General features: G+C 40.5%; 2 protein-coding genes across 3 annotated transcripts; both read left to right on the forward strand.

The window, feature by feature from the left end:
* Positions 1-5,028: 5,028 nt before the first annotated feature.
* On the forward strand, positions 5,029-12,158 carry LOC147338559 (adhesion G protein-coupled receptor G2-like). Its single transcript, XM_086297649.1, has 13 exons — positions 5,029-5,032; positions 5,482-5,545; positions 5,792-5,933; positions 6,332-6,445; positions 7,099-7,224; positions 7,979-8,024; positions 8,184-8,278; positions 8,373-8,488; positions 8,787-9,055; positions 9,136-9,220; positions 9,443-9,572; positions 10,687-10,843; positions 11,467-12,158. The coding sequence occupies exons 1-13, from the start codon at positions 5,029-5,031 to the stop codon at positions 11,559-11,561; spliced, it is 1,443 nt and encodes a 480-aa protein (XP_086153775.1). The 3' UTR covers positions 11,562-12,158.
* Positions 12,159-13,239: 1,081 nt separating this feature from the next.
* On the forward strand, positions 13,240-27,923 carry LOC147338560 (adhesion G protein-coupled receptor G5-like). 2 transcript variants are annotated; one of them, XM_086298247.1, is made up of 13 exons: positions 13,240-13,293; positions 14,894-15,112; positions 15,230-15,389; positions 15,719-15,869; positions 16,052-16,174; positions 16,344-16,469; positions 16,886-16,934; positions 18,262-18,368; positions 18,579-18,694; positions 18,783-19,051; positions 26,296-26,401; positions 27,033-27,361; positions 27,450-27,923. In XM_086298247.1, the coding sequence occupies exons 1-13, from the start codon at positions 13,242-13,244 to the stop codon at positions 27,560-27,562; spliced, it is 1,920 nt and encodes a 639-aa protein (XP_086154373.1). In that variant the 5' UTR covers positions 13,240-13,241; the 3' UTR covers positions 27,563-27,923. The 2 variants fall into 2 exon arrangements, with proteins under 2 accessions (XP_086154373.1, XP_086154365.1); XM_086298239.1 differs by having other exon boundaries at positions 27,033-27,923.
* The last annotated feature ends 21 nt before the right edge of the window (positions 27,924-27,944 follow it).

Raw genomic sequence — 27,944 nt, forward strand, 5'->3', positions numbered from 1 at the left:
GCAAATTACTGACCTCTGTCATCATTTTAAGTGGGGGAACTTGCACAATCGGTGGCTGACTAAATACTTTTTTGCCCCACTGTATATATATTTATAGTATATATATATATTTATAGTGATTAAGCCTCTGAATTACTTTTTAGAGTGTGGAGTGTCAGCTTTTATTGAGCACATAATTTGCAATTTGTATATAAAAAAATCATCAAAACAGCTTTATTTTATCATTTTAGCTGGTAGAAATGTCCTCCAAGGAGGTACTTTTTACTTTCTTACCTTGAGTACATTTCAGAGCCTGTACATTTTTACCTTTTCCTGAGTAAAGAAGTTAAATTAGTACTTCAACTTTTACTAGAGTATTTTTTAACACTAGTATCTTTACTTGCACTTAAGTACAGAATTTCTGTACCTTTGCCACCACTGCAACATTGCAAGGAAGAAGGGTTAAAGCAAGATAGCAAGTTCTTATGCTGCTGCATCACTTTCATACAAATAAAACAAGACAAGAACAGGTTTCCAAAAACAGAACAAGAACGGGTTTCCAAAAACAGAACAAGAACAGGTTTCCGTAAACAGATGGTGCAGGGGTGGGTGGCATTTCCTTCTTTCCAGTGGAAAAAATATGTAAATTTACCAAATGTAGGGATTAGTACTAGAAGGAAGATAGGTACACCTGGAAGGCATAACCACAAAATTAACATGATTTTAATGTTGATAAAATGCAGTGTAACTAAAAACAGTGAGTGTTCTCATTTCCTTTAAACACAATAAAGGTATTGTAATCCAACCACGCTTTTTTTGGGGCGATCGTGGTTCAAGAGTTGGGAGTTCGCCTTGTAATCGGAAGGTTGCCGGTTCGAGCCCTGGCTCCAACAGTCTCGGTCATTGTGTCCTTGGGCAAGACAAGTTGCCTACTGGTGGTGGTCAGAGGGCCCGGTGGCGCCAGTGTCCGGCAGCCTCGCCTCTGTCAGTGAGCCCCAGGGTGGCTGTGGCTACAATGTAGCTTGCAATCACCAGTGTGTGAATGGGTGGATGACAGGCTGTGTAAAGCACTTTGGGGTCCTTAGGGACTAGAAAAGCGCTATACAAATACAGGCCATTTTCTGCTGCTGAGTCATTCTCAAACCAGCCAAGAGATATAATCTTTCCAGTGAGTCCTGGATCTGTCCCCGAAGGACATGCCCAAAACACTTGGCTAAGAGGTGTCCAGGAGGCATCCTAATCATATGCCCAAACCACTGCAATGTTAATAAATAAATATATTTTATTTACTCTGTATTATTTTATTCCTTTCCTATTCTGCCATGATGGTTGAGAGTCTGTACACCATAAAATCTATTAATCAAACCCTGTATCTCAGTAATTCAAGTTCTTTCAAATAATTTCTCCTCATTGAAGTGTAGTTAACTGTACCTTCCTCCTCTGTTGTAAAAGGTCCTAATTGCTTCACACTTTTTAACTTGTGAATATACTTTCACTGCTAAAAGTGTGTCAGTTCAGACAAGGCCTTTATGTAATGGACACGACTCACATTCTATCTGTATTTTTATACCATTTGTGGCTAAATGCTGAAAGGGAAGGTTTACACATAATCTACTTTATTCAATGTAGATTCAAAGCAAACGGTAACAGCAGAAATGCAGTTATTCACTATATGTAATATATTCTTGACCCTCTCACAAAAATCTCAATAATAGTTGATATAATTTTTTCGATGGCATTTCATAAAATCAAGTAAATTGTTTACCACCGCTAAAGTCCCACTGCAATGGCCTCCTTAACAAATACTGCAACTACACAGGCTACAGACTTGGATCCAAGATTTGTAAGTTCCTCTTCACTATTTTTTGTTTCATCTTTTTGTCTTGCCAATATGCTTTGACTCAATGGCATTTATTGTATCTCAACAAAACCTGAAATCACACTCAGAAATAATGGGTGTTACAACGTAACAACCATTATTGGGGTCCCTAAGGACCCCAAAGCGCTTTACACATCCAGTCATCCACCCATTCACACACACATTCACACAAATGTAGTAGCGTACTGGTATGGTAAACTGCATGGAGAATAAACTCCTTACATTCGGTATACCTGTAAGGACAAGTTGCTGAAACATGTAATAATAATGGATTGGATTTATATAGCGTTTTTCAAGGCACCCAAAGTGCTTTACAATGCCACTATTCATTCACTCTCACATTCACACACTGGTGGAGGCAGCTACAGTTGTAGTCACACCTGCCCTGGGGCAGACTGACAGAAGCGAGGCTGCCATATCGTGCCATCGGCCCCTCTGGCCAACACCAGTAGGGTAAAGGACACAACGACCAGGACAGAGAGCCCGGGGATCGAACCGGCAACCTTCCAGTTACAGATGTGCTTCCCAACCCCCTGAGCCACAGTCGCCACCTAAATATCTAAATATATGTAAATATCTCCAAACCAAGTCATTTATCCTGCATCCACTCTTGTGTTGGGAATTCCAGCAGGACGTACAGCTATATAAAATCTATACAGTTTCTGCATAACTAACTGAATAGATTCAAATTTCGTTTAATATTTTAATCATATTAGTCTGTATGTGATATGGAGTTAGTGGCAAAAGAGGAGTGGGAGTACATTTAGCTTTCTATCAGGTTATGCTTCCTCTTTCTGTGTCAGAATGTTATTTACATGCGGTTTTCTCATTCCATGATCCTATTCCAAGCCAGGAAGAATATTTATTTGCTTTTTTCCTGCAGTTACATCAACTCATCTCTTTTCAGATTGTTTTCTTTCTCAGCAACATGCAGAGGTAGGATTGTGATCTTAATCATTTTATTATGTAGTTCTTTTTTTTTGTTGTTAAAGATGAGAAATAATAGTGCTGGTTTTTGTTCTAAACTTCACAGGATGAAGTGGTCAGCAGTCTGGTGGTTGGTGCTTTTTGTTTCTCTGGACATGCTCTCTCAGAATTGTGTTTCAGAAATTGGCACCTGTGCAGCCTGTGCTAAAAAGTGTGGTGAAAACATGAGTAAGTGCGTACATGTTTTTCTTTAACATTTTCTTGACAGTTATATTAAGATGTTATAAAAATTGCCATACCTTTTTATCATAATACAGGTTGCTATAAATACCTTGAATCCAGTAACGATGTATGGCAAATAGAGACACACCATCAGGATTTCCATAAAGCTGTATTGCCACAGTTTGACAATGACAATATTCCTGTGGGTGTTCTGTGGTGTATGATACTGGGATGTAGTAGAGGCATCTGCGGTGCAGCTGTTTATAGTTCTTGCTCCAGTGCATGTGGATTCTCAATCAGATCGAGGTCTTAGGATTTTGGTTTCAGATCAACATTTTGAGGTCTTTTTTGGGTTCTTCAAGTTGTTATTCAGTAGTTTGGGGATTTGATGTGTTTTTCTGTCTTTAATCTAATAAACTTTAGAAAGCAGAGGTAACCAAACTGTTTAAGAGTAAAGTGAGATCTTTAACTTAATGTGTTGCTTAGTTATTCCTTGTATGTGAGGAGAGGGATTGTATTAAACAAGGAGCCAATAAACAGAAGGATATATGGGAGAAATATGGTCTTTCTTTCTAGTCCCTGTCAGTACTCTCACCGCAGCCTTATGGCTCAACTGAAGGTGTTACATACTGATGGAAGGTGATGTTCGTCCAGGTGCACATTGGGGTGTATCACTCTAAAACATAGCAGTTCTGTGTCACTGCCGGCTTCTATTACTGCCCTGCATTACTTTTGTAAGGCATTACTTGTAATGAACCTTTGGTAATCAGTTTTTGGTAAGCAGGATAACTAATAGACAATAAAATAAAAAGTTCATAACATAAGATATGTAGCCTGGTCTCTACCAAAACATTTATAATAACATTTACTGAATCCAGTGAATTTCTGTGAATATATTTCATATGGAACAACACGGTTAAAAAGTCAAACGTAGGAATAACGTCATTTAGTTAGCACACCCACGTTACTCATCACAACTAATGTGCATTATCTTTGTTATTTGGTCACATTTATACCTTATAAACAGCAATTACACTCCACACATGTTAGTTTAAAGAAGTATCAACCTTAGTGCTGCACTATGATGTCAAATTATTGTCACAACAACAAAAGCAAGGTGATGTGTGGGGGCACAACCACATTAAAACAGCTTCACCAATAATTCTGAAAACCGTTTTTAACGTTTCAAATACTCAGGCTGCCACAAAGGTATTTCAGGAAGGTTCGGGGAGATTTTAATGTTAATGTGCTTCAGCATTTGTTTGTGGCGTTCCAAGATTGCTTCCGGGGTGAGGACGGGCTGCGGGGGGTGTTGAGTCCGCTGAGTCCGTGCTGGCTGGATCGTTATTGTGTTATTGTTCAACAGGGAGGACTCAAGTGCGGGACTCCAAAATCAGCTGTACAGAATAATTTATTTACAGAATCCACCTTGTGTCTTTACAGGCAGTGCAAGGCAGTGCTATATACAATTAAGTCAGGGACGGGGCTCAAGGGAAATCCAAGGGGTTAGTCACGTGGTGTCCAGGGGTCCAGGTTTTAGATCTCACCCTGAGTAGGCACACCTGAATCACATGATTAGTTCATTACCAGGCCTCTGGAGAACTTCAAGACATGTTGAGAAGGTAATTTATCCATTTAAATCAGCTGTGATGGATCAAGGACTCATCTAAAACCTGCAGGGACACCGGCCCTCGTGGACTGGGATTGGGGACCCCTGAGTTACACAGTTCACTTTCAAACACTTGACTTAGCTTAGCTGTAGACTTCACTTTCATTAACGCGTGGCAGACAACAATCCAGCGAAGAACAGCAGTCACCTCCTGGCTTAAATGCATGCCACCCTGATTAGGCTCAGGTGTTTCCTCTCACCGAGAGCGTGGGCCGAGGGCGTGAACCTACAAAGAGTTCCGCCCCGGCGATAGAGAAGAGGTGAGAGAGAGAGAGAGTGGACGTTTGGAAAGAAAGATAGAAAAAACCTCTGATCAGCTGGACGCTGATTCCCCTGGCCGTGACAGGTATTAATGGGTAAGAAAATAAAGTAATAAAGTTACATATTATAATTTTAAATGTTTAATTGATCAGAGAAATCCAAAGACAAAAAACGTTAGACCCTACTACTAAACTCATACAGAGGCCCAAGGGATCGTGGGAATCATAGAATCATGATGTCATTTTTCTGAAGAACTGATTGTTCACTAAGTGGTGATTTGAACCTTTTGAAAATCTAGAACATGTAGCGATGACACATGTAGAAAATTGTGTATGATCCTAAATTTTTTTCGTAAATTAAAAGCTTTCAATATCTTCTCTCTGATATTTTTTGCAAATCACTTTTTTATATAATCTGTGGCATAAAATGATGGTAGAATAAACAATTTTTTTTGTGAACTGAATCTTTAATACCATTGAATATGTGGTACCTTTAATTGACCTTTTAAGCTTAGTATGATATGTTTTCTTTATTCCTTTAACAGCTAGCTGCTGTTTTCAGAATGTGTGGAACCCTGTGCAAAATGGCACCAAAGAAGACCCCATTAAGTAAATGTTTACATTTTTTGGTCATATTTATGCTTGTCTGAATATTTCTGTTTCTGTTTGTTTATGACTGATTTCTTAGTCTTTGATCAAGCATGTATATCAGAGCCAAACGTAAAGAATTCGCTGAGAATTAAGATTAAAATCACGTTCAAGATACGTATTCTGTGATGCGTAAATACTCAAAAGATGCAAATACAAAGGATTCATGTTAATATTTTCTTCTTTATCTCCCCCTCTCCCTACAAGAACATTGGAAATCCTAGAAAATATTCTTGAGCAAACAAAAGTGGAAGGGGCCATATCAATGCATTTCCCTGATTTAGTTGTTCTCCTGTTCAAACCCAATCGTACCTCTGACAACCTTGAAATTTTCGCCAGTGACAGTGAGGTATGAAAGAAAAAATAATACATAATACACATAATAAAATATAATGATTTTGACATAATACATAATATGTTGATCCATGATTTTGTATTAAGCCCAATTAACATTGTTCTTGTGCAGCTCTAATGCCTTTGTTGTGCAGAATAATTTTTAGCAAAAATCTTCACATCATCGTATCACAGATACATTGCCATGAAATTTTGTTAGAATGAATTTAATAATTTTTAATAAATAATAATTATAAAATAATAATAATTTAATAAATGTTCGGATAATCCACCTTTTCCTCTAGCATGACTGTCAGGTCACTGTTTGTCATGTAAACACAACCTAAAAATCGATCTCATCACTCTCAGCTGAAGTATTCACATGCAATGCTTCTCTATCTTTCAATAATATAGGCAGGATTGACGCCAGTCGCCAACAGGAGAGTACACGTTCGACTACCAAGAGAAGTTGGAGGAGGGGGGAACAAGATTATCTTTTCCATGCTTAAGTTTGCTGAAACAGCCAGCGTGAGAGACTATACTTTGTTATGTATTATAAAAAAGACATGAGCAAATAGTCCTACCCATGTATACTTACTATGTAAATTTAAACTCCCACTTACTTTGGTTTGGCCAGTAAGATTTTTTAGCAAAAATATAATGTTAATATTAACTTACATTAGCGTTTTTGGTATTGCCTTACTTGGTTTTTGAACATGATTAGTTTTAAAACTGGAATTATCTTTTAATGTGGTTTAGTTTATAGCTCATGTTTGCAGTTCTCCTATACATCCAAATACACTGATTAGGGGGGAAAAAACTCCACCATATAGCACCTTTACTTTCTTTTAACCACATGAGAACAAACCACATCAAATTGAATGAATAAAAGTCAATTTATTAAAAAATTCTGAATATTGGATCAGCACTTTTGTTGCAATTTTTTTATTTAACTTTAGCAAGCTAATAAATCTACTAAAAGACAACTTATCAAACTACATAGACACGACTTGCAGGTTTAGTACAATGAGTTTATTTACAATTAATGTTGCACAAAAAACAGAATATGTCCACAAACACAGACAGACTGATAGAGAAAAGAGGGGAGAAATGGTAGACAGCAAAGCAAGTAAAGAAAAACTTTCTACAAGCCAACTTGATGAACTTGTGTTGTATTGCAGAGCATGGTTGGAACCTTCCATGAAGTTTATGATCAACGACTGGTTGGCCTAAGTGTGCAGGGCAAGAAAATATCAGGACTACAAGAGCGCTTCAACATCACCATGAATTTCACCACAACAATAAATGTAACTCCTGATGTAATTCAATATTTTACTCCAGTCTTACTTTCTATACCTTTATATCATTGTTAAAACAACATATCAGGTTTATTAGTTGTTAAAACACATGTATGTATGCTGTATTGCATAAGATGTAAAATGATCGCCATCTCACAATGCTGTGATTGCAGCTATTCCCCAAAGCTGTATGAATGGTGCTCATGGCCACTGATCAGTGGATACTGATCAATGGTCATCGCAATTTGCATATTAGTGATCAAGAAACAAACCTCACAGCCCGTTTTTGGTCAGCGGTGCTGGTTTTTTCCTTATGAGAATGTTCTCTTCGTAACGTTCGGGAAACCTTCTTCAATCTGGGCTGAAGAAGTCACTTTGATGAATGATGAAACGTTTGTACCACTGAAAATGTTACATTCAGATGAACAGAAGCAATTTTTGGGGGGATATAAATGTTAGAAAAAAGATATGCACTCACCAACGACTTCAGTAAGGACACCTTACAAGTGGACCCTGGTTTTTCATTAGAACTGCATTAAATAGAGACTGAATGAAGTTTTTATTCCCATCTACTAATATTGTTTTATTATTACATTATCATAGCACAAGGTTCAGTTGGGTTTCCATAAACACAGGTGGTAGAAACATATTCTCCAAAGAGCTACTGTTCACTTTCTTACTTTAAGTACTTTTCTTGACCATGCCTAAATGAACGCATGAACAGACACGCATATATAAACACACAATATTTTTTGTGCCATAGGAAACCCAAGAGCCATCCTGCCAGTTTTTAAATTTCACAGCAAAGAGTAAGTAACCAAGCGTCACTATTCAATAGTAATCTATAATACATTGTTTGTGTTTGTATTTCTCAATTGTGGTTTCACTCAGCATCAGGAATTTGTGGTGATGTCATTCAGCTATCACAGCAACTCATGCATAATGGTCCTGTTTGTTTGACTTACCAGATTTCAGTAAGGAGGGCTGCCTTACCCTGTGGACACGTGGTCAGGGTAATGTTACCTGTTCCTGTGACCACTTCACATACTTTGCTGTGATCATGGTAGAATTTACCTTTTTCATGATAAAAAGGGGCTTTAAAACCATTTATCCATGCTACATCTCTAACTGTAACAATGTGTATGTATTCTCCTCAGGTATGTACTTCCATCTCACTTAAAGACCAGAAGATTTTATCATACATTACTATAACTGGCTGTAGTCTTTCACTTTGTGCCCTGGTCATTGCTGTATTGCTCTTCATCACAAATAGGTATTATTCCCACCTTCATCATCCCCCTTTCACATCTTCAATATGTGGAATCAGTATCAGTATCTTTAGTTTCTGCTCCCCTTTCCTTTTACCTTTTTGCTGGTCTTCTTCTTTTCATTAATTTAAAAAGGAATGCAGTCATCCTCTCTTACATTCCTTCTCTTTTCTTTTTTATTTCATTTCTCTCATCAAGTATTTTTTTTATTCTTCCACTTAATTTCCCTACAAACATGATATGACCATTAACTTTACACAAAAGTTATCACTTACCACAGATACCTTCTCCCCTCTCTGACAGAAAACTCAGAGAAGATATCTCTATGAAGGTCCACATTAACCTTGTAATTGCTCTGATTCTCCTCAATCTGCACTTCCTGCCCAGTCACATGGTGGCAGCAGAGTCCACCACATGGCTTTGTTTTTACATGGCTCTTGCCCTTCACTACTCCCTGCTGGCTGCTTTCAGCTGGATGGCCTTGGAGGGATTCCACCTCTACCTTCTCTTTGTAAAAGTTTTTGACACCTATGTCAGCAGATACCTGCTCAAAGTCTGTGTGGTGGGATGGGGTAAGTGGAGCACTTTAAACAGGAAGTTGTCTTCACCAGTCTGCAAACCTTTGTCTGACTGATCAGTTTGTGTGTTTCAGGTGTTCCTGCAGTCATTGTGTCATTGGTGGTGATCATAGACAGAGAGTTTTATGGCTACATCTCTATCTCCCCTGAAACTGCAGTGTAAGAAACAAATTTGCATGCATGTAAAATCTAACCTTACTTCACATTTATAAGGTGATTTGCATGTGCATCAAAATTTCTATGTATTTGCATGTCAGGGAGGAAAATGTGTCTAATTTGTTTAAAATACACTGCATGTCCTACATTTCTGTTACAGAATGCTTTTCTGGCTTTTCAGTGTGAGACATTAAATTATCATCTGTTTCTGTTCATTCTCTTTAGATGCTTTATAAACAATCAAATGGTGAAAATGGTGACTACAACGGGACTGTTCCCCTTTGTGTTTCTCTTTAACATGTTAATGTTTGCAGTGACAGTCAAACGTGTTTTCTCTGTTGGACAAAAAAAAAAGGTAAATTTGTCAAAAAAATCTTTAAATTACTTCATTTCTAAATCCTCCATGTCAGCCTGTCCCTTGGAAACCCCAGACCAACTGGTCTTGCCAACATTATTCCTCATTTTTCAATTTAAAATGGATCTGCCCGGGACCTCCTCCAGGTGGGACATGCCTGGAACACCCAGGAGGCATCCTGTCAGATTCCCCTATCACCATAACTGGCTCCTTTCCATGTGGAGGAGTAGCAGCTTTACACTGAGCCCCTCCCAAATGGCTAAGCTCCTCACCCTATGTCTAAGGGAGAGACCAGCCACCCTGAGAAAAAACTTAGAAAGCTCATTTCTGCCATTTGAATCTGTGATCTCTTTCAGTCACTACCCAGAGCTCATGACCGTAGGCGAGGGAAAGGATGTAGTTCGACCAGTAAACTGAATGCTTTTCTTTTACGCTCAGCTCTCTTTTTACAATGACGAGCCGGTACAGCGCCCGCATCACTACTGCTGCAGCACTAATCCATCTGTCGACTGTCCCACAATTCTCAATTGAAAACAAGAACTCGAAATATAATATAACTTCTTTACTTCACTAATTATCTCATCTGTAACCCAGGGTGGGCACTCCAGGTTGAGGGGCATGGCCTCAGACTTGGAGCTACTGATTCTCATTCCTACTGCTTCACACTTGGTTATGAACCACTCCAGTGCAAGCTAGAGGCCACCACCCAATAAAGCCAACAGAACCATATTATCTGTGAAAAGCACAGATGAAATTCTGAGATCACCCATGTGAAAGCCTTCCAGCACTTGGCTATGCCTGTCCATAGAAATTATGAACAAAATTGGTGCTAAAATGACAGCCCTGGGTCCAACGCGGACCGGGAACAATTCTGACCTATTCCTGCCATTGTGAACCAAGTTATTGGAATGGTTGTCTAATTTTAAATATTCTGAAGAAAGTTATTTACTGGTAATATTTTAAAATGTGTTTTTAAAGCTTAAAACATTTCTATTAAAATCAGACTCTATAAATGAACAAGTGCATCTGGAGAACACAAGCAATTTTGAAAACATTTTGTGGTCATCTGTGTTTTTTTTAACCTGCTGTGTCATGTTTCATTCTGGTAAATCAGCTTGGGCAGATTATCCATACCAAAGTCATCAAAAGTATTTGTCGCTTGTTGGGAGTCTGCGCACTGCTTGGCCTTACCTGGGGCCTGGCTTTCTTCTCATTTGGACAGCTGACCACTCCTAGCCTCTACCTCTTCTGCATCCTGAACTCATTGCAAGGTCTGTACAGTCTACTGCTATGTGTGTTTCTGTCAAAGGGAATAATGAGGATTAGCTTATTGATTCCCACCCAGTATCCAGTAAGGGTCCTGGCTAGACCACCCATATTGAAAACCAAGCCCTGGAATGGCGCAGCTACATCTGCAGCCTGTCTGCAACTCGGACACAAAAACATTTAATTCTTCCCGTCTCACCACCATGGGAAGCAGAGCTTTTAGCTGCTATGCTCCCAGGCTGTGTTCTATTTTATTGTAAATTGTCCTTGGGTGTCTTGAAAGGCGCTTCCAAGTAAAATGTATTATTAGTAGTAGTATTATTATCAGTGTTATTATTGCATGTTGTTCTGTGTATGATTGTGTATGTGATGAATAAAGCTTGTTTGTTTGAAACTGAACAAAATTTTCCAACAAGGCCACTTGTTAAAGTGCACATGCTATCCATTTCATAGACATTACTTCGAAATACATTATTGTATGCAGTAGATTTTGACTTTTCGTGTGTATAAATGAACAGTAACCTAACACAGTTGACTTATCAGTTTATTTGAATTAATTGCACACTCCTCACACTTCCTGGACTCACTCTGATCCTTTGCCTAACACACTCTTCTTTGTGCCACACAGGTTTCTTCATCTTCCTGTGGTTTGTGATGTCAGTGAGAAAGTCCCAAAACTCTGCTAAACAGACGAGCATTGAAACACGTAGTAAAAGCAACTAGATTAAAGACAACTGGAAAAATACCAAAAGGTGTGCTGGTGAAATGTGCAACATAATGCTGAAATCTGACAGTAACGATTTTGTTTTACTTCTGGATTTTATATGCCCGGCAATTTACCATAACTGGCAGGAGCTGATTCTAAATGATGAAAATAAATGTAATAGTATGAAGATTTTGACAGTTCTGCTGCTTTATTTGAAATTTTCTTGTTTATATAAATCTTTGTGGAAAAGGGGTTATCATTCCAAAATAAAGCTTAAATAGGATGACAACATCCTATTTAAGCTTTTGAGAGTAAAAGTTGCCATACTGAAGAGAATCTAGAATGACTAGATTCCATGTCCGACTGGATTGTCAAGAGGACAATCATCGATTATTGATATTTTTCCCTTGAAGTCACCTGTCCTCTTTTTTTTCGATTGCACACAGAGCAGATCTTGCTTTTAAATGCAGTTCACCCTCCACTGGTTTAGTGCTTTGAGACATTTTGATATAGTTATGTTGATTACACCATTGTGAATTTACGGCATGTTTCCTTATAATCCAGCTTTGAGATTATTAGAAATTGTGTTAGTTATTTTATGTTTTGAACTTTTCTGTGCCAGTTTGTACATCTGAACATGCTCAATGCATTGCTAACTTATAAAAGCTACAGTGTCAGTGTGAATAATAAAAAAAATGATATTTTTTTTGCTTTGCTTGTTTGTTATATTTCATAATATTTCTATTAACAGACCTAGTTTAGAAAAGACTGATGTCAGACTCCAAACTCCACTGAAAATAGTTTTTAGAACTGCAGTCATATTATTGCCCCCATAAAGAACATTTGCCTAAAACAAATACCTCCCAAAGACCACACAGAAGCGCCTCTTAAACATTAAACACATAGTCACTCAGGCAGATTACTGGTGACTGTCTGGTCCATCGTGCTCACCTCAGAGATGTTGACTGAATGTTAAGGTAAGTCTTTCTTTATTTTCTCATTATTTATTTCTTTGTGTGCTTTGTATCAAATGCAAAAAAGACATACATTCAAAAGTGAATTTTAGCTAGAAAAAATGCTTAACATCTTTATTAGTTTTGTAATGTATTTCGGCAAACACTTGCTAACTACTAGTCAAGCATTACTAAATCTTGAAAGACTGCAATGCAAACCAGGAATGGAGAAGACTGACCCTTGGACAGTAGCTAAAATCTTTCAAAAGCTGCAACTTTTACTATGAAGGCAAATGGTCCCAATTTCTAGTTTGTGTTGCACTTTTCACAGCATCACTATAGCTGGTCTTGAGGGAAAAAAATAGATCATTGACATTTGGCTACACCTGTATGACTGAGGCTTTAGCAATTATTTTCCCAGTGATTGGCATCAACCTTCAGAAATTACTTGCAAAGGGTCAGAAAATGCTCAAAATGGTCAATGGATACTTAAAATGAGAGAGAACTTGAGGGTATAACATTTGTATGTTTTTTAAAGGACTTGAAGACAGTCAGACAAGTGCATTATTGTTATCAGTACATGCTTTCCAATATGCATATTCGAGCTTACTTCCTACTACCTTCCTCATATGTGAATGTTTATTGACATGGATTTTAAATAAAGCCGATTGAAACTCTCTGAAACACATTCATTTTGTTTTATATTTTCTTTTAAATTTATTCCACATATTCACAGGATAAATAATGTTGACCGTACTTCTTTTGCTACTGCTGCACGAATCACTGGCTGACCAAGGTATGAATGTCTGTTTTGTTTGCTCACTCATAGGAATTTATATTTATTTATTATTTATTTATGTATCTATTTATTTATCTAACATTTTTGTGCAGTCTTCAAAAAATAACACAAATACAAATTGGATTTAAAATTCTGGTTCTCACCACTTATTTCTGTGGAATATTTTTTTAAATTTACCTCATATTTTATATTTTCTTCCATTTTTTCTGCCTTGTCGTGTATAAGACCTCATGTTTACATGAAGCTGTTATACCAACCACAAAGATAATTTGTAACACACGATTCAGAAAAATTCTATTATTTTATAATCTTACAATATATAGCACCTTGTGGCGACTGTTGCTGTGATGCTGTACTACTTGTTCCTATGTAAAACATTAAAGTTCTAGGAGATTTAGAGGGAGCAAGAACTGCAATCAAGCTCTATTTACAGTTTTTGCTATAACTTGCCTGGAAATTTGTTCTAACTGGCAACAGTTTTTTCACATCTCTGTGGAGGAATTTTGGCCCTTTTTCTTTGCAGAACTGATGAGTAAATTGGAGCGGGAGATTGAGAGACAGATTGGGGCTGCAGCTGCAATGATGTGGATGCTGTATCAATCTGTTGTGGTAAAAGGAGAACTGAGCATAAAAGCGATACTCTTATTTACCAATCAATCTATGTGCCTCCTCTCACATATGGTCACATTAGGTGTGACCAGCCGCTCACCAGCCTCTGTTGGCCTCACCAGCTGTTGTTTATCCGGGGCCTTGAAGTGGAGAGGGTGAGCAGCTTTAGGTACCTGAGCGTCTACATCTTTGAGGACCTCACCTGGACCTGGAAAATTTGGTATGTCGGCCAAGATCCTCAGCAGGTTCTGCAGCTGCATTGTGGAGAGCACACTGACAAGCTGCATCACTGCATGGTACAGCAGCACTACTGCCATGGACCGCAAACACCTGCAGAGAGTGATAACAACTGCTTGGAAGATCACTGCTGTCACTGCAGAGCACTTACCATCGCAGAGCCCAGAGGAGAGCTGCCTCCATCCCCAAAGACCCCCCACACCCCCAACACGGGCTGTTCACACTTCTGCCATTGGCATGGAGGTTCAGAAGTCTGATATCCAGAACATCTATACTCAACAACTCTTTCTTCCCCATTGCCATCAGACTCTTGAACAGCTGACCTATTTTTGACCAGTAATAATAATGTTTTGCACATCAGGCTGCATATTAAGCTATAGCTCTTTTGCACACATCTCTGTTTCACACTTCAATATTTTGTCTCCTTTTCTGTACTTTTGTACTATTTGTATTTTATCTGTTCTATTTCTGTTGTCTATATTAACCGGCATCTGAGGGTGGACAGCAAAGAAAAAAATTCATTGCACAGAGAAATGCCTTTTCCCCCCCTTTGGACACGTGACAATAAACACTTTGAATCTTGAAAAATGAAAAAAACTGTGAAATCAGGGAGGGGGCTTAAACTTTTTCACAGCACTATATGTGTACTACTTGGTCTCTCTGGAATAGTTGCTCTTAACTTAACCCTGACTGAATATGTGTAAGTTTATGTGAGTTACATCTTTTTTTTGTCTTCTGTGTCTGTGCACAGTGTGCCTCACCATTTCTACTTACACCACTGAAATTAATGGAACTAATGCAAACATCACTGAACATCAAAGTACGGTGGACTGTCAGATGCACTGTCAGACTTCCTGCGTCTTTCTATGCATCCCTGGAGAAAAGGCATGGTTCAATGGTACGTCTTACTGCTTGGATGTTAAGCCTGAAACAACACCTGAAAATGGAACAATTTATCAACTGGGAAAATGTAAGTGTGCTGAAATCTAGTCTGATTAGGATAGAAATTGTTCTGCCGAACTGCTGATTCACAGCCATTCCCACTTGTCCTCTCTTTTTCTTAATCTCTTTCGTGTCTCTTTTCCAGATCACACTTGCTACCTGTACCCATGCCTGAACAGTTCCATCTTGCGACTGATTGATTCACTGGATTATAAACAGAAAAACTTGATAACACTCTTCAACATAAGAAACTCGTGTTTGAACCTCTTCAATAATAATCAAAAACTCAAGTGGACCTTTATAAAGTAAGTAGGAGTCCTGCAGCAGGCACTCCTGCACATGCTGTTGAGTAGGCACATGTATTTGTCTTTTTTTCCTTTGTTCTATTTTTTCCCTTTAGTACTGTTAATCTTTAGCCCTGTGACCAAAATTGCTCACAGGATGGTTGATCCATCAATTTGGGTCAGACTGAGACATCTTAATGACAGTCGGGTCACCTTGGCACAAATTTTCGTGCCTTCACGTCACACTAGCATTTGTGGTTGCCAAATGCTAGTTCATTTAATGCAAATGTATAAATCTGATTGCAGAAGATGTTCTTTCATTTGCAAACATGTGGATTTTATTTCTGCAGTGAAGAAAGAAAGGCCATCCATACCCTCATAAATAACACCCAGACTGAGGCTGCATTGTCCAGTACCTACAACCAGCAGTACTTGTCTCTGAATGTGATCAACATCAGCAAGGCCCCAGTGAATTCCATAGTGGAAATAGAAGCTCCCCAGGTACACAAGCCAGATGTTGATGAAAAACACAAGGGAATAATATGGACTCAGATAGCATGACAGTGGTTGTTTAAAAGTATTGTCTTTGATCTAGTTACTTATACTGTATGCTTGATTAAAACTACCCTTAAATTGTTCTGCAGAAGGATATAAATGGACTTTTTTTCCCCATCCACTGTTAGCTGCACCCTCAGAACCATTCATTCATCCCTAAGATTTGGCTGCCTGTCGATGCTCTAAAGACCATCCCAGAGGAGAAGAGGATTATTGGCTTGGTCAGCTTCATGTATCACGACCATTTCCAAGTATATCCTAAATCTTTTATACTATTTCAATATGTTTTGATGAACTTTTTTATATTCTCAGTCATGAGCATTATCCCCATTTAAAACAAATTATGTACATAAAACATTTGTATTTATACCATATAATAATGGTCTTTATTTCCTCTCTTACTGTACATTCCTTTGTTAGTTTGATCAGGAAAAGATTTTATCAGTGGTTCTCAGGATAGAGGTGCTGGGGGAAGAGCGCCTCAGAAATCTGGCTTCTCCAATCAAGATGACCTTTAGAGTTAAAACAGACAAAGGTCAACTGGATGTAAGTCTGTTTGTACGGAAATGTTTATTCTTTTAGTTATTGAAAATTTGTAATCGGATTATGGTTCCACGGTGTAATGGTTTACATATTTGTCCAACATGTCAAAAGTCCCTTTGATGCTGTGGCAGTAAAGGCATCTAGCATAACAGTCTGTCAGATCAAACATGCAGTTCCTCCTTGTGATTAAGGGAGCAACTGAGATCACTGTGTCTGATAATCTCGGTGTCTGTTGCCTAATCATACACTGAACCACTAAATTGTGCAACACTAAATGTTCTGGCTCATAAAAAGGGGAAAAAAGATGTGACTTGATTTCATCATCATCATAAGTTTTATAGAACTTTTCTTTTACTAGTTTTATTCTGTTTAAGAAGCTTAATTGACTTTGCATTATTAACATTTTTCTAATTTTACAGAATGACTCACAGTTAGTCTGTCACTATTTTGATGAATTTGATGAAAATGGTAAGTATATATCAGTTTTATTGGTTACTTCAAGATGAACACCAAAGTAATGAGATTGGACACATTAATATTTTTTTACCTAATTATTTGTTAACTGACAATTTGGGGAATCTTTAACTACTGGCTTGATTTATTTACGCTATATTGGCTTTATAAACATGGTGTTTTAAAACTCCTGTAGTTTGGTGTAAGTAAATGGATCTTTGTACGTGAATTAGGACATGTAGTGTAATAGACACAGTGCAACATTGCTGCAGAGACAAGCATAACTGTATTTTGATGCAGTCGTTGTAACCTCTAATCTAATCTTTTGTTGAGAGTTTCCTGTTTTATTTCTGCATGTTCTTCCTGGGGAGGGGGGTGTTTCTATTCAGTACTCTAACCTCTTTGTACACTCATTTCTACTACACTCATTTCTACTACAAACACACCGTTCTGCCCTGCTTCATAGATTGAAACTCGCCCAAAATGCCGCGGCTCGCCTTCTAACTGGTACTGGTAGGCTTGAGTTTATCACCCCAATTCTCTCTGGCTTCCACTGGCTTCCAATTAAATACCGCATTGATTTCAAAATCCTACTGCTCACCTCTAAAGCCGTAAATGATATCGCACCTAGCTACTTTATTGATCTCCTCAGTGTGTATATTCCCAGTAGAACACTGAGATCATCTGACCAATTTCTCTTGGTGCATCCTAGGTCACAGCTGAAAACCAGAGGTGACCGTGCCTTCGCTTCAGTCGCACCTAACCTCTGGAACAACCTCCCTCATGCTATTCGCTCGTCTGACTAAAGCCAGACCTTCAAGTCTCGATTGAAAACCCACCTTTTTAGTTTAGCCTTCCCGGCTTCCTAGAGCATGCCTTTTAAGTGTACTTTCTTGCCCTCCCATTTTCCTCTTTTGCTTATATTGTTTTATCAATTTTATCTTTAAGTCTTACTTGCTTATCTGCGTACTTGTATGCTTGGTTAATCAATGCCTCCCACCTGCTAGCTTATCTGCTTTTGTATTTTGCTACTGTTTTATTGGATTTTGTGAAGCACTTTGGTGTATCTCTGGTTTTAAATGTACTATACAAAAGTTGTATTGTATTGTATTTCGTCTCTAGATGTGGATGTGTGGATCCACATCTGTGGATGTGCATCCTCAGTTAGGCCTGTGATGGACTGGCGGCCTGCCCCACATTCTATCTCTTGCCTTTTAAAAATTTTGCATATGCTTAAGTGAAGTTAAGAAAGCAGTAATGAAAAGGCACTGATGTATAGATTACTGCACTTAAAATAGGAAACTGTTCAAGTACAAAGAACGAAGTTTTACTTATTTTTTAGGCTCACCCTGGAAAACTGATGGATGTGAGACTCAAAGCTTCAACCAATCAGATGAACAGGACATTGCGTGCTATTGTGACCATACTACACCGTTTGCTGTTCTTCTGGTAAGTTGTTCCTGATGAACTTCTTGTTTTTAGCCGCTTTCAGTTTTAAGATATAAGAAAAATAAATCTAATTATAGAGATCTTTATTCAATATGGGTTCCAGAGGTTAGGTGCGACTGAAAATCCCCTATTTCCTAATTTTCTCACTTGTTTTTAGATATTGGTAAAAGTAAATATGTAAACTACAGACAATTTTCATCACTTTTGCAGATAAGAGGTCAAATTGCAGCAGTCCACTGGAAAATATTGTCATACATCAGTTACATAGGCTGCGGTCTGTCAGCTTTCTTTACTGCTTTGTCTCTTTTGATGTATGCTTTCAGTCGGTATGTATCATAAAATTAGCATGCATAATAATGTGCTTGTCTGTGGACTTCACATATCTGATTGTTTTTTTATTTGTCTCCTCTTCAGTAACCACAAACTGGACTACTCACTATCTATTCACGTATCCCTGAGTGGGGCCTTGTTTCTGCTCAATTCATCCTTCCTGCTGACTGAGTGGGGAGCTACACTGGACCTAGAGGGCGTGTGTGTGTTTGTTGCAGCATTCATGCATTACTCCTTGCTCTGCAGTTTCACCTGGATGGCCATAGAGGGACTTCACCTCTATCTAATGCTGATCAAGGTGTTTAACACCTACTACAAACACTACCTACTGAAACTTTCACTTGCGGGTTGGGGTGAGTATTGCAAAATTTTCAACGGTATTTACTACATGAGAAAAGAGGAAAGGGTTTATGAGGAAACTTGCACTGAACCAGAGATCATGTAGACAATGGCTGCAATCACTATTGAATGTGAAAGTATGGGTAGCTACTAGGGCTGGGTGATATATCAAGTTTTTAAATATATCGATATATTTTTATAAGAGATATTTGATGTGACAATATTGTTTATATCGATATAGTCTATGCTATGTTATAATTATACTTGTGGAGCTGCAAGTTTACCTCTCTTTCTCCCACTTTTGCCTACGCTACGTTACTCTGACTCCCCTCTCTACTTCACTGAATTCACTAGCTGGGCCCACGTCCTCATATTAGGTTTGACAAAGTACTGGTAGGTAAAAGTGAATGCTTTGACACGAATTGAGCTGCGGTTTGGGGAAGGCCTCGAAGGGGACTGGCGATGGCTCCCAGGCCTGGCCGATCCCCATGCACTAAATAGAAATGAGGAAGTTAAAGAATTGAGAACAAGGAGGGAGGGAGGGAGGGTGAGGCACGTAAACAACGATCAACTGCTTGCAAGAAAACCATTAATCAGCATATGAACATTAACTGATGCTACTGAAGTGAAGCAGAGCAAAGTTACAGAGGTTTTATTAGAGAGCGAAGCAAGTGAATAATGCAGAAAACAGAGCGTTTTAGACGGGAAACAATTCCTGAGAGAGAGAGAGAGCTCTGCACTAAGCATGATTTTATCATGGTGGAAGCAAAACAGCAAAAGTCAGAGGGAATTCATGACGATGTTTATGTGAAGCGAAATGTGAAGCGATCTTCTTTTGCTGCTGGTTCAGTCAATATTGTTTGGAGAGAGATAAAAACCTGCAGCATCAGAATCGAGCGCAAAAAGGACGTAAACACAAAGCTTTCGGCTTTCAGCCCCGACGGCGTGTCCATGCCCGTGCTGTCAGGTGAGAAAGGCGACATCTCACTGATTCTGATCAGTCGGTGGGTCCGCGTTTTGTGTTTACATCTTTGTGCAGAATCCCTGTACCTGCTGTCGTTTACTGTTTTAGCTGTTTGGTGGTTGTTGAAGTTTTTTGATGTTTAACCTGAGATTCAGGCGTTTCGAGCAAAATAAATGTATATTTAAAATTCGATTCAGCATTTTAATGAATCGATATCACGCTATCCAAGCTAGAATCGATTTTAATCAATAAATCGATAATCAAAACCCACCCCTAATCCCGACTAAAGGCTGGAGGACTAATAGTATTTTCACCATTTACAACAGCGCCATAAAGTGCAAAATGAAGACTGTGTGAAACTGCGTGCTGTAGACCGCAAAGTCTCCCAGCCTCCTGCCCCGAAACAAACCACCTTACCAAACTCGTATACCGTATTTTTCGGACTGTAAGCTTACACTAAAATCCTTTCATTTTCTCAAAAATCGATAGTGCGCCTTATTTATAAATTCTGGTTGTGCTTACTGACCACGGACCGATTTTATGTGGTACACAGCACTCAGAAATCTGTCAAAAATGTTTTAGTACGACTTTTTTTTTTTTTTTTTTTTTTTTTTTTTTTTTAAATAAATAGGACAGGGGGAATGAATGAGAGAGAGAGGGGGAGAGAAAGAAAGAAAACCCAAGGGGAGAAGAGACGGTGAGAAGGGGGGGGAAGAGAGACAAAAAAAAAAAAAAAACTCCTGGGTCACCTGTATGGAGAAAAAACAAACAAACAAACAAACAAACAAACAGAGGAGACAGCAAACAACAAAGAGCAACATAATAATAGAGAAAACAAAGCACCATCACAATAAACTAGCTAGTCATAGATATCAGTATTTACTAAGTAATAAACGATATTGTGCAGCACGCAAGATAGACAGCGCACAGTGTGCTTTGAGGCAGCAGCCAAGAAAGCTTTAGTCCGCGTCTGTGAATACCCATGTGTGCATACCTGTGTGGATCAGCATGCTTGCATTCCAAAGGTTTCTCCATGTAATGATCTGCTAGGGAGTGTGGGGGGGCCACAGCCCCATCCTCCAGGGTGTGAAGCGGGTATGGAGGAGATCAAAACTCCAGACATCCAGAGGCCCCCAGAACACAAGAGACCATGGAAGACCAACAGAGGGGCAGCCGCGCCACTGTTCCAGTAAGAGCTGAGGAGAGTCCCAGATGAGGGCTCACTCAGCAGCCGCGGAGCAGAAGCCAGGGGGGGTTGCAGTGACGCGCCCGTGAGCTCCGCCGGCCCCCAGCTGCGCCTGAGTGACCGAGCCCTAGGCCGAGAGGCCGGGGGCACCCCACCTCCAAAGGGGCCCGAGCGAGCCCCAGGCCCCAGGCCCCGACAAGCGGCCGCCAAGGAGTGAGCCGGTGTGTACCCGGACGCCCACCCCCAGACACAAAGAACCACCAACACACCGACACCTGAGGGAGTCCGCCACCGGCAGGGGAAGTGGTGGTGGGTGGAGATAGGCCTCCAAACCTTGGAGGGCCTGAGGTGTCCCCAGAGAGGTGGCGTCTGATACCCAACCTGACATATAGACACAGACATACAGGCACACACAGACACAAACATCCATTCCCACCCTCATGCTCTCATATGCACTCACTCCACACTCAACCAACGTGGAGACAGACATAAAGAGACGCTGTACACACAATCACACTCCCCAAGCGTACTCTACAAACCGGGTCTAGGTACCCTTGCCCCTGGAGGGGGGAATTGCACCCAGACCCAGGTGGTGTTACCCTTTTCCCTGCGGTGGGGAGAGGCAGACCACCCCGACTCCGCAGCAGCAGGGAGGCCCCACACCCCAGACCGCAGTCGGACGGCCAACTCCTCCTACTAGCCCCCCCGCTCCAGCAGGCCGCAGAGAATGGGGGTGGGAGAAGACTCCAAACCTCCCTCCACCCGCTCATTGTAGTGTTGATGCATATGTGTTCTAAGGTGCAATTAAAACCCAGGAGGGCATGGAGCTACCTGCCAAGGAGCAGCAGGTAAGCGCATGGTCCCTCCTGCTAGCCCTCAATGACTAAGTGTATTTAAAATTGAGAGGTGGGCAACGACGTCAGGGGTGAGGTATACACCCTGATGGTGATTTGGACTCCGTGATTGTGCCCACCCCCAAGATCCTATATGTATGTGTAATGAGAGTGTGAATAATGTGAATGTCTAAGTTGTGGGATAAAATTGAGGCAGAGGCAGCCAGAAGGGGACGGGGGGGGGGGGGTAGCCTCCTCTGCACCCTGGTGACATACCCCCACTCCAAGGCCCTGCATGTGTGGGTGGTTGTGGAGGAGCGGGAAGAGGGAGGCAGCTGGAGATGGGGAGGGAAGGAAGGGAGGGGCAGGTAACCCCTCCCTGGGGCCAGCTCCCCCGCTGACCCCAGTAGGCACTCCCACCCTCCGCGACCCGCCAGGGAAGGGGGGCCCAGGCCCATCAGACCGGGGCCCAGTGCAGTAGCGCCCCCCGGCTCCACAGAGCCCTGGACAGTCCACCCAACCCCACCACAGAGAAAACTGCACCCACCCCACCAACCACACATCTTCCAGACTACATAAGACGGTAAACGCCCAGGCTGAGATCTTCCTCCACCTCTCCTGTATCTCCCCCTCCTGCAGAGAGTTCCTGAGAGAAGAAAGCTCCTGCCAGATGTGACCATCCCCCCCACCAGTTGAAGAGCCCCCCAGGCGGCTCGATGCACCGGCGGCACCCTGCTCCAGGGCCGGGCCCCCATGCACCCACCCGCCCACAACCCCGGCAACACACCAACCAGGACCCGAGCCCCCGAGGCCCGGCCCGGGCCCCCGCCCAGAGACGGAGCACCCCCAGAACCTCACGCCCATCCCGGACCCACCCAGGGGCAGCCAGGTTGCCAGGTCAGTAACCCACGTCCGTCAGCACAGACCCTCCCCTAGCCCCGCTGCACGCAGCCGCGAGGAAACAGTCACCTGAGAGCCAACAGAGCCCTCAACCGGACGTGACCGCTACCCCGGGTTGAGCCCCCCAAGGAAGATGCCTCCGGGGAACCCCCCGACGCCCTAAGCCTGTCCCTACCCCCTCACCAATCACAACAGTGAAGGCGGGACCAAACTATGACCCCCCACCCCCACTAGGTGATGGAGCTGATAAAAGGGGCCCAGAGCAATTGATCTGATGTGGTGGCAGAGGCTGTGTCAAGACTAATGTAATCTAATAGATAATTTCTATATTGGTTAGAATTAAGATTATTTTTATTTTTCCAGTTCATGAGGACTGTTTTCTTGGCTATGCATAGGGCAGTGAAGATCATATGGGCTATATTCTTTTCTGAAGTGACATTATCTAAGCTGCCCAACAAACACACTAAGGGGGAAGTTGGAATGTTACATTTCAGACATTTTGATAAGTCTTCACATATCTCGCGCCAAAACTTTTGCACTGGTGGACAGAACCAAAGAGCGTGGATGTAATTGTCTGGTGTATTGCCTTGACAGTGTGAGCAGTTGTTGGAAGATGTAAAGCCCATCTTAAACATCCGATGACCTGTATAGTGCACTCTATGAAGTATTTTGTATTGTATTAATTGCAGACTGGGATTTTTAATTAATTTAAAAGTTTTTAAGCAAATCTGAGACCAGAAGTTTTGGTCTAGGTTGACTGATAAATCTGCTTCCCACTTTGCAGTAGGAAGGGATATTGATTCATCTAATTTAGAAAGTGTTCTGTATATTTTAGATAATAATTTGGGGGATTTAAGAGTAAGAAAATGTGCCGCACTTAGTGGTGTTTGTAATTCAACTTGACTGAGGTTAAATTTCTTTTTTACTATGGATTTAATTTGTTGATATTCTAAAAACCTTGTCTTGTTGATCCCATATTGTTCAACTAGTCTGTCAAATGGAATAAATTCTGTTCCCTCTAATATATGTTCTAAGTATTTAATTCCTTTACAACTCCATTCTGGGAAATTAATCATATTATTGTTTTGTAATATGTCAGGGTTATTCCAGATAGGTGTACGTTTGCATGGGATTAATGAAGACTCCGTTATTTTTAGAAACTCCCACCATGCTGTTAGAGAAAAGCTGATGTTGATACTTTTAAAGCATTCATGTCTTTTGATGTTTGAGCTAATAAATGGTAGGTCTGAAATCTCTAGATCCTTGCATAGTGCCTGTTCAACATCTAGCCAGGGCTCAACTAAGAAGGTATGTTTTAACCATTCTGAGATGAACTGAAGCCTGTTGGCTAAGAAGTATTGGTGAAAATTAGGCAGATCTAATCCTCCTCTATCCTTGGTTCTTTGTAGCGTTTTTAAGCTAATACGCGGGGGTTTATCTTTCCAAAGGAATTTGGAAATATATGAATCCAGAGATCTGAACCAATCTTGTGATGGTTTGTTAGGGATCATCAAAAATAAGTAATTTATTTTTGGCAAGATCATCATTTTTATAGTGGCGACCCTTCCCATGAGTGATATGGGTAAAGATTTCCATCTAGTCAGATCGCCTTCTACTTTCTTTAGAAGTGGGATGTGGTTTAGTTTAGTTAAGTCTGAAAGCTTAGGAGAGACATTAATACCTAAATATTTAATATTTCCGGATTGCAGTGGGGCAGAGGAAGAATTATGGAAGGAGCAGTTAATGGGGAGAACTGTAGATTTTGGCCAGTTAATTGAATAATCTGAAACTCTTGAAAACCAGTTTATTAAAGTAATTACCTCAGAGAGGTTGGTTTGTGTGTTTTGCAGAAAAAGCAACACATCATCCGCATAGAGACTGATTTTATGTTCTATGTTCTGCACTAATGTAGTGGTGCAGCTACATTGCTGCACCACTTGCTGGAATTGTTGGAGCATTACGGCTACCGTAGTCAGGAGCCTCGCAGAGTGATACGTACTGTGCTTCAACGTAATATTGCCATATTGTGTGTGTATAAGGACCACAAATGACACCTGTTAAGAGACATGATTATGAAGCGGATTTCAAACTCAAGGCTGTCAGTCACGCAGTAGAACTTGGGAACAGAGCAGCTGCGAAATCTGTGTGAACCTGCATCGTGAACTACGAACGATTAACCCCTGTGTTACGTCCCCTGGCTAGTCTAGGGGGTTGAAGGGACGAACATAAAGGTGGATAGTGAAGGAGGAGCCAAGATGGTAACTTTAAAAGGTTTATTTAATGCTGGTGATGAGATTTGGGTTCAGACTGAGGTATAACTTCAGGGAGAGCCATGGCCAACATGGGGCGATCGTGGCTCAAGAGTTGGGAGTTCGCCTTGTAATCAGAAGGTTGCCGGTTCGAGCCCCGGCTTGGACAGTCTCGGTCGTTGTGTCCTTGGGCAAGACACTTCAACCGTTGCCTACTGGTGGTGGTCAGTGTCCGGCAGCCTCGCCTCTGTCAGTGCGCCCCAGGGTGGCTGTGGCTATAATGTAGCTGCCATCACCAGTGTATGAATGTGTGTGTGAATGGGTGGATGACTGGATATGTAAAGCGCTTTGGGGTCCTTAGGGACTAGTAAAGCGCTATATAAATACAGGCCATTTACCATTTACCATTGTACATAACAAACAAAACATCCCTGATGTAAAAATAAAAGAAACTTACCTAACTCCAAAGAAAACAAAATATACAACCTATAACCATAACCTACCTAACAACACATAAACAGAAGAAAACGGGATGTCAAAACAAAAGGCAGCTCTCCCCTACAAGCAGTCTGAACATGAAAACAACAATGCTCATACAAATCACAAAGGCATGCCAGCCTGTACAGGTATGGCAACCAAAATGGCCAGAGGGCACAGAAGCACAGCTCCACAGGCCTTAAGTAGTGCTCTGCTGATTAACAATTAGCCGGACTCTGAGCAGCATCCAATCAGGACAGAGGAGGTGGAGCCTAGACGAAACAAAGAGTTAGTAGGGAGAAGAGACATCCTCCTGGGGGATGTAACACCTCTGAGTCAATTGTGAAGTTTGAGCAGAAGCTGAATAACGCGACTGAAAAAAATCGCACAGTGTATGCCAGCTTAAAGAATATCAATACCAGCCCTAGTAGCCACCCCTTTTGAGATTTCCTTCTACATTCACTGTATGATTAATGAACACTGTTAAAATTGAACAACATCTCTTAGAAATATGTCTGACTTCTTCAGACTCACTTGACTGCCAGATTTCCCTAAACTTATGAATGAAGTCTTTCATATGCTGGGTGCCTCTTTGATAGTAAATAACTTGGTGTTAAACTGTGTCTGTGTCTTATTGTGTGCTTCTTAGGTATTCCTGCTGTAATTGTGGCAGTCTCTGTAGGAGTGATGGATTGCAAACAGTTTTATGGAGTTAAACAGATGACCATGGCTGACACCAACCAAACTAGTTCGATGTAAGTAAACCTGCTTTTGGCAAGACTATAAACTAGCACTATGCGCCTTTAGCAATAGGAATCCAAAACCATGACTGAGTTTGCAGGGCAACCTGTCTGCTACACATGACACAGGCCATGTCCACATGAATACGTTTTTATTTGAAAGCGTTTTGGCCTTCCATCCACACTGGCAAATGGAGCATTTTGAAAACACTCTCCAAAGCAGATACATTTGAAAATGCAGTTTTCACGTCGCAGTGTAGACAACGAACCCGGAGCCTTTTCGAAAACGATGACACATTTTAGTTTTCAAATTTATCCAGGCTAGTGTAGACGTAGCCACGGTGAGAATTTTCATGCCACACAGACATATTTAAAAACCTGCTGAACATTATGTAGTTTGTAATCAGGATAGCAAATAAATTAAATAACGCACTGGAAAAAATGTTCTTTACAGGATGTTCCTGCCTATTAAAGTAAGATCTGTCTTACAAAGAAGTGCGTACTGCTGAAACCATAAAGTACCAACAACCAAGTTTCATATCATTATGAAATTATACTGTTTCTGTTCTTTGTATGCTGGACTGTAGGCAGACTATGCAGCCACAGATTTTGAAACTGTACTTTGACAGCTCTGCCTGTTTTACAGCTGCTGGATCACTGACGACACCTTCTTCTACTCCTTGAACCTGGTATATTTCACCCTTGTTTTTATCTTTAACACTGGCATTCTCATGGCAGTGGCTTCTAGCATATGTAAGATGAAACAAGTGTTACAGACTACCTTAAAGACAGGAGCCACAGCTAAGGGGAAATTGTGGGGAGACCGAGAGAGGCTTAACGCATCCTGTAAGAGTGGCCTAACATTGTTTGGTCTTACCTGCCTGATGGGTACCACCTGGGGCCTGGCCTTCCTGGGTTCTGGATATATCAACTACCCCATTCTCTACCTTTTCTGTATCCTCAACTCCACACAAGGTCAGTTTAGTGGTTTGTGTTTGTGTGCAAGTGATTTGGGCATTTTGTGTCTGATCTGTTCATTTGTTTCTCTGGTTTTCTTGATAAGGTTTCTTTATCTTCCTGTGGATTTGTCTGTCAGCAAAGAAGCAGAGAAAGAGGGCTAAGGAGGACCGAACATCTTCAGCTCCTGTGAGAACTACAGAAATCAAATCTGATTAGAGTTACTCTCTACCATTTCTGCTCTACATGTAATCTTCTGTTATGTTAGATTTAAAAACACACTGAAACTTTAAATACTATTGCTTTATAGTATGTCTGTATTGTCTATATGATTTAATATTTTTTCTGTTTATATTCTGTTTATTTATTTTTTTCTGTTTAGTCAATCATATATATTTTACCTCTAATATTCTTGATATGTATAATTGAGCAATTTGTATATATTAGAGCTATTTCTTAATTTTTAAAAAAAAAACTCTGTAACATATTTAATTACTTTAGTCTGTTACTGTTAGTGTCTTGGAGCAACTATAACCCACATAATTTCCTTAGAGATTAAAGTATATTCTGATGTATGCTTCTGAATAAAGTTGTACATGAT

This window comes from Aulonocara sp. 'chitande type north' Nkhata Bay, linkage group LG1 (assembly GCF_057382095.1).
Source record: "Aulonocara sp. 'chitande type north' Nkhata Bay isolate Kocher_YH1m ecotype deep benthic linkage group LG1, A_spYH_male_GT1.1, whole genome shotgun sequence".
NCBI lineage: Eukaryota > Metazoa > Chordata > Actinopteri > Cichliformes > Cichlidae > Aulonocara > Aulonocara sp. 'chitande type north' Nkhata Bay.

Coding starts and splice junctions, on each gene's coding strand:
- LOC147338559 (XM_086297649.1), top strand. Junction 7,225..7,978: donor ATTTCACCACAACAATAAAT/GTAACTCCTGAT, acceptor TTTGTGCCATAG/GAAACCCAAGAGCCATCCTG. Junction 8,279..8,372: donor CATACTTTGCTGTGATCATG/GTAGAATTTACC, acceptor TATTCTCCTCAG/GTATGTACTTCCATCTCACT.
- LOC147338560 (XM_086298239.1), top strand. CDS start 13,242: ATGTTGACCGTACTTCTTTTGCTACTGCTGCACGAATCACTGGCTGAC. Junction 18,695..18,782: donor TTGATGTATGCTTTCAGTCG/GTATGTATCATA, acceptor TCTCCTCTTCAG/TAACCACAAACTGGACTACT. Junction 19,052..26,295: donor ACTTTCACTTGCGGGTTGGG/GTGAGTATTGCA, acceptor TGTGCTTCTTAG/GTATTCCTGCTGTAATTGTG.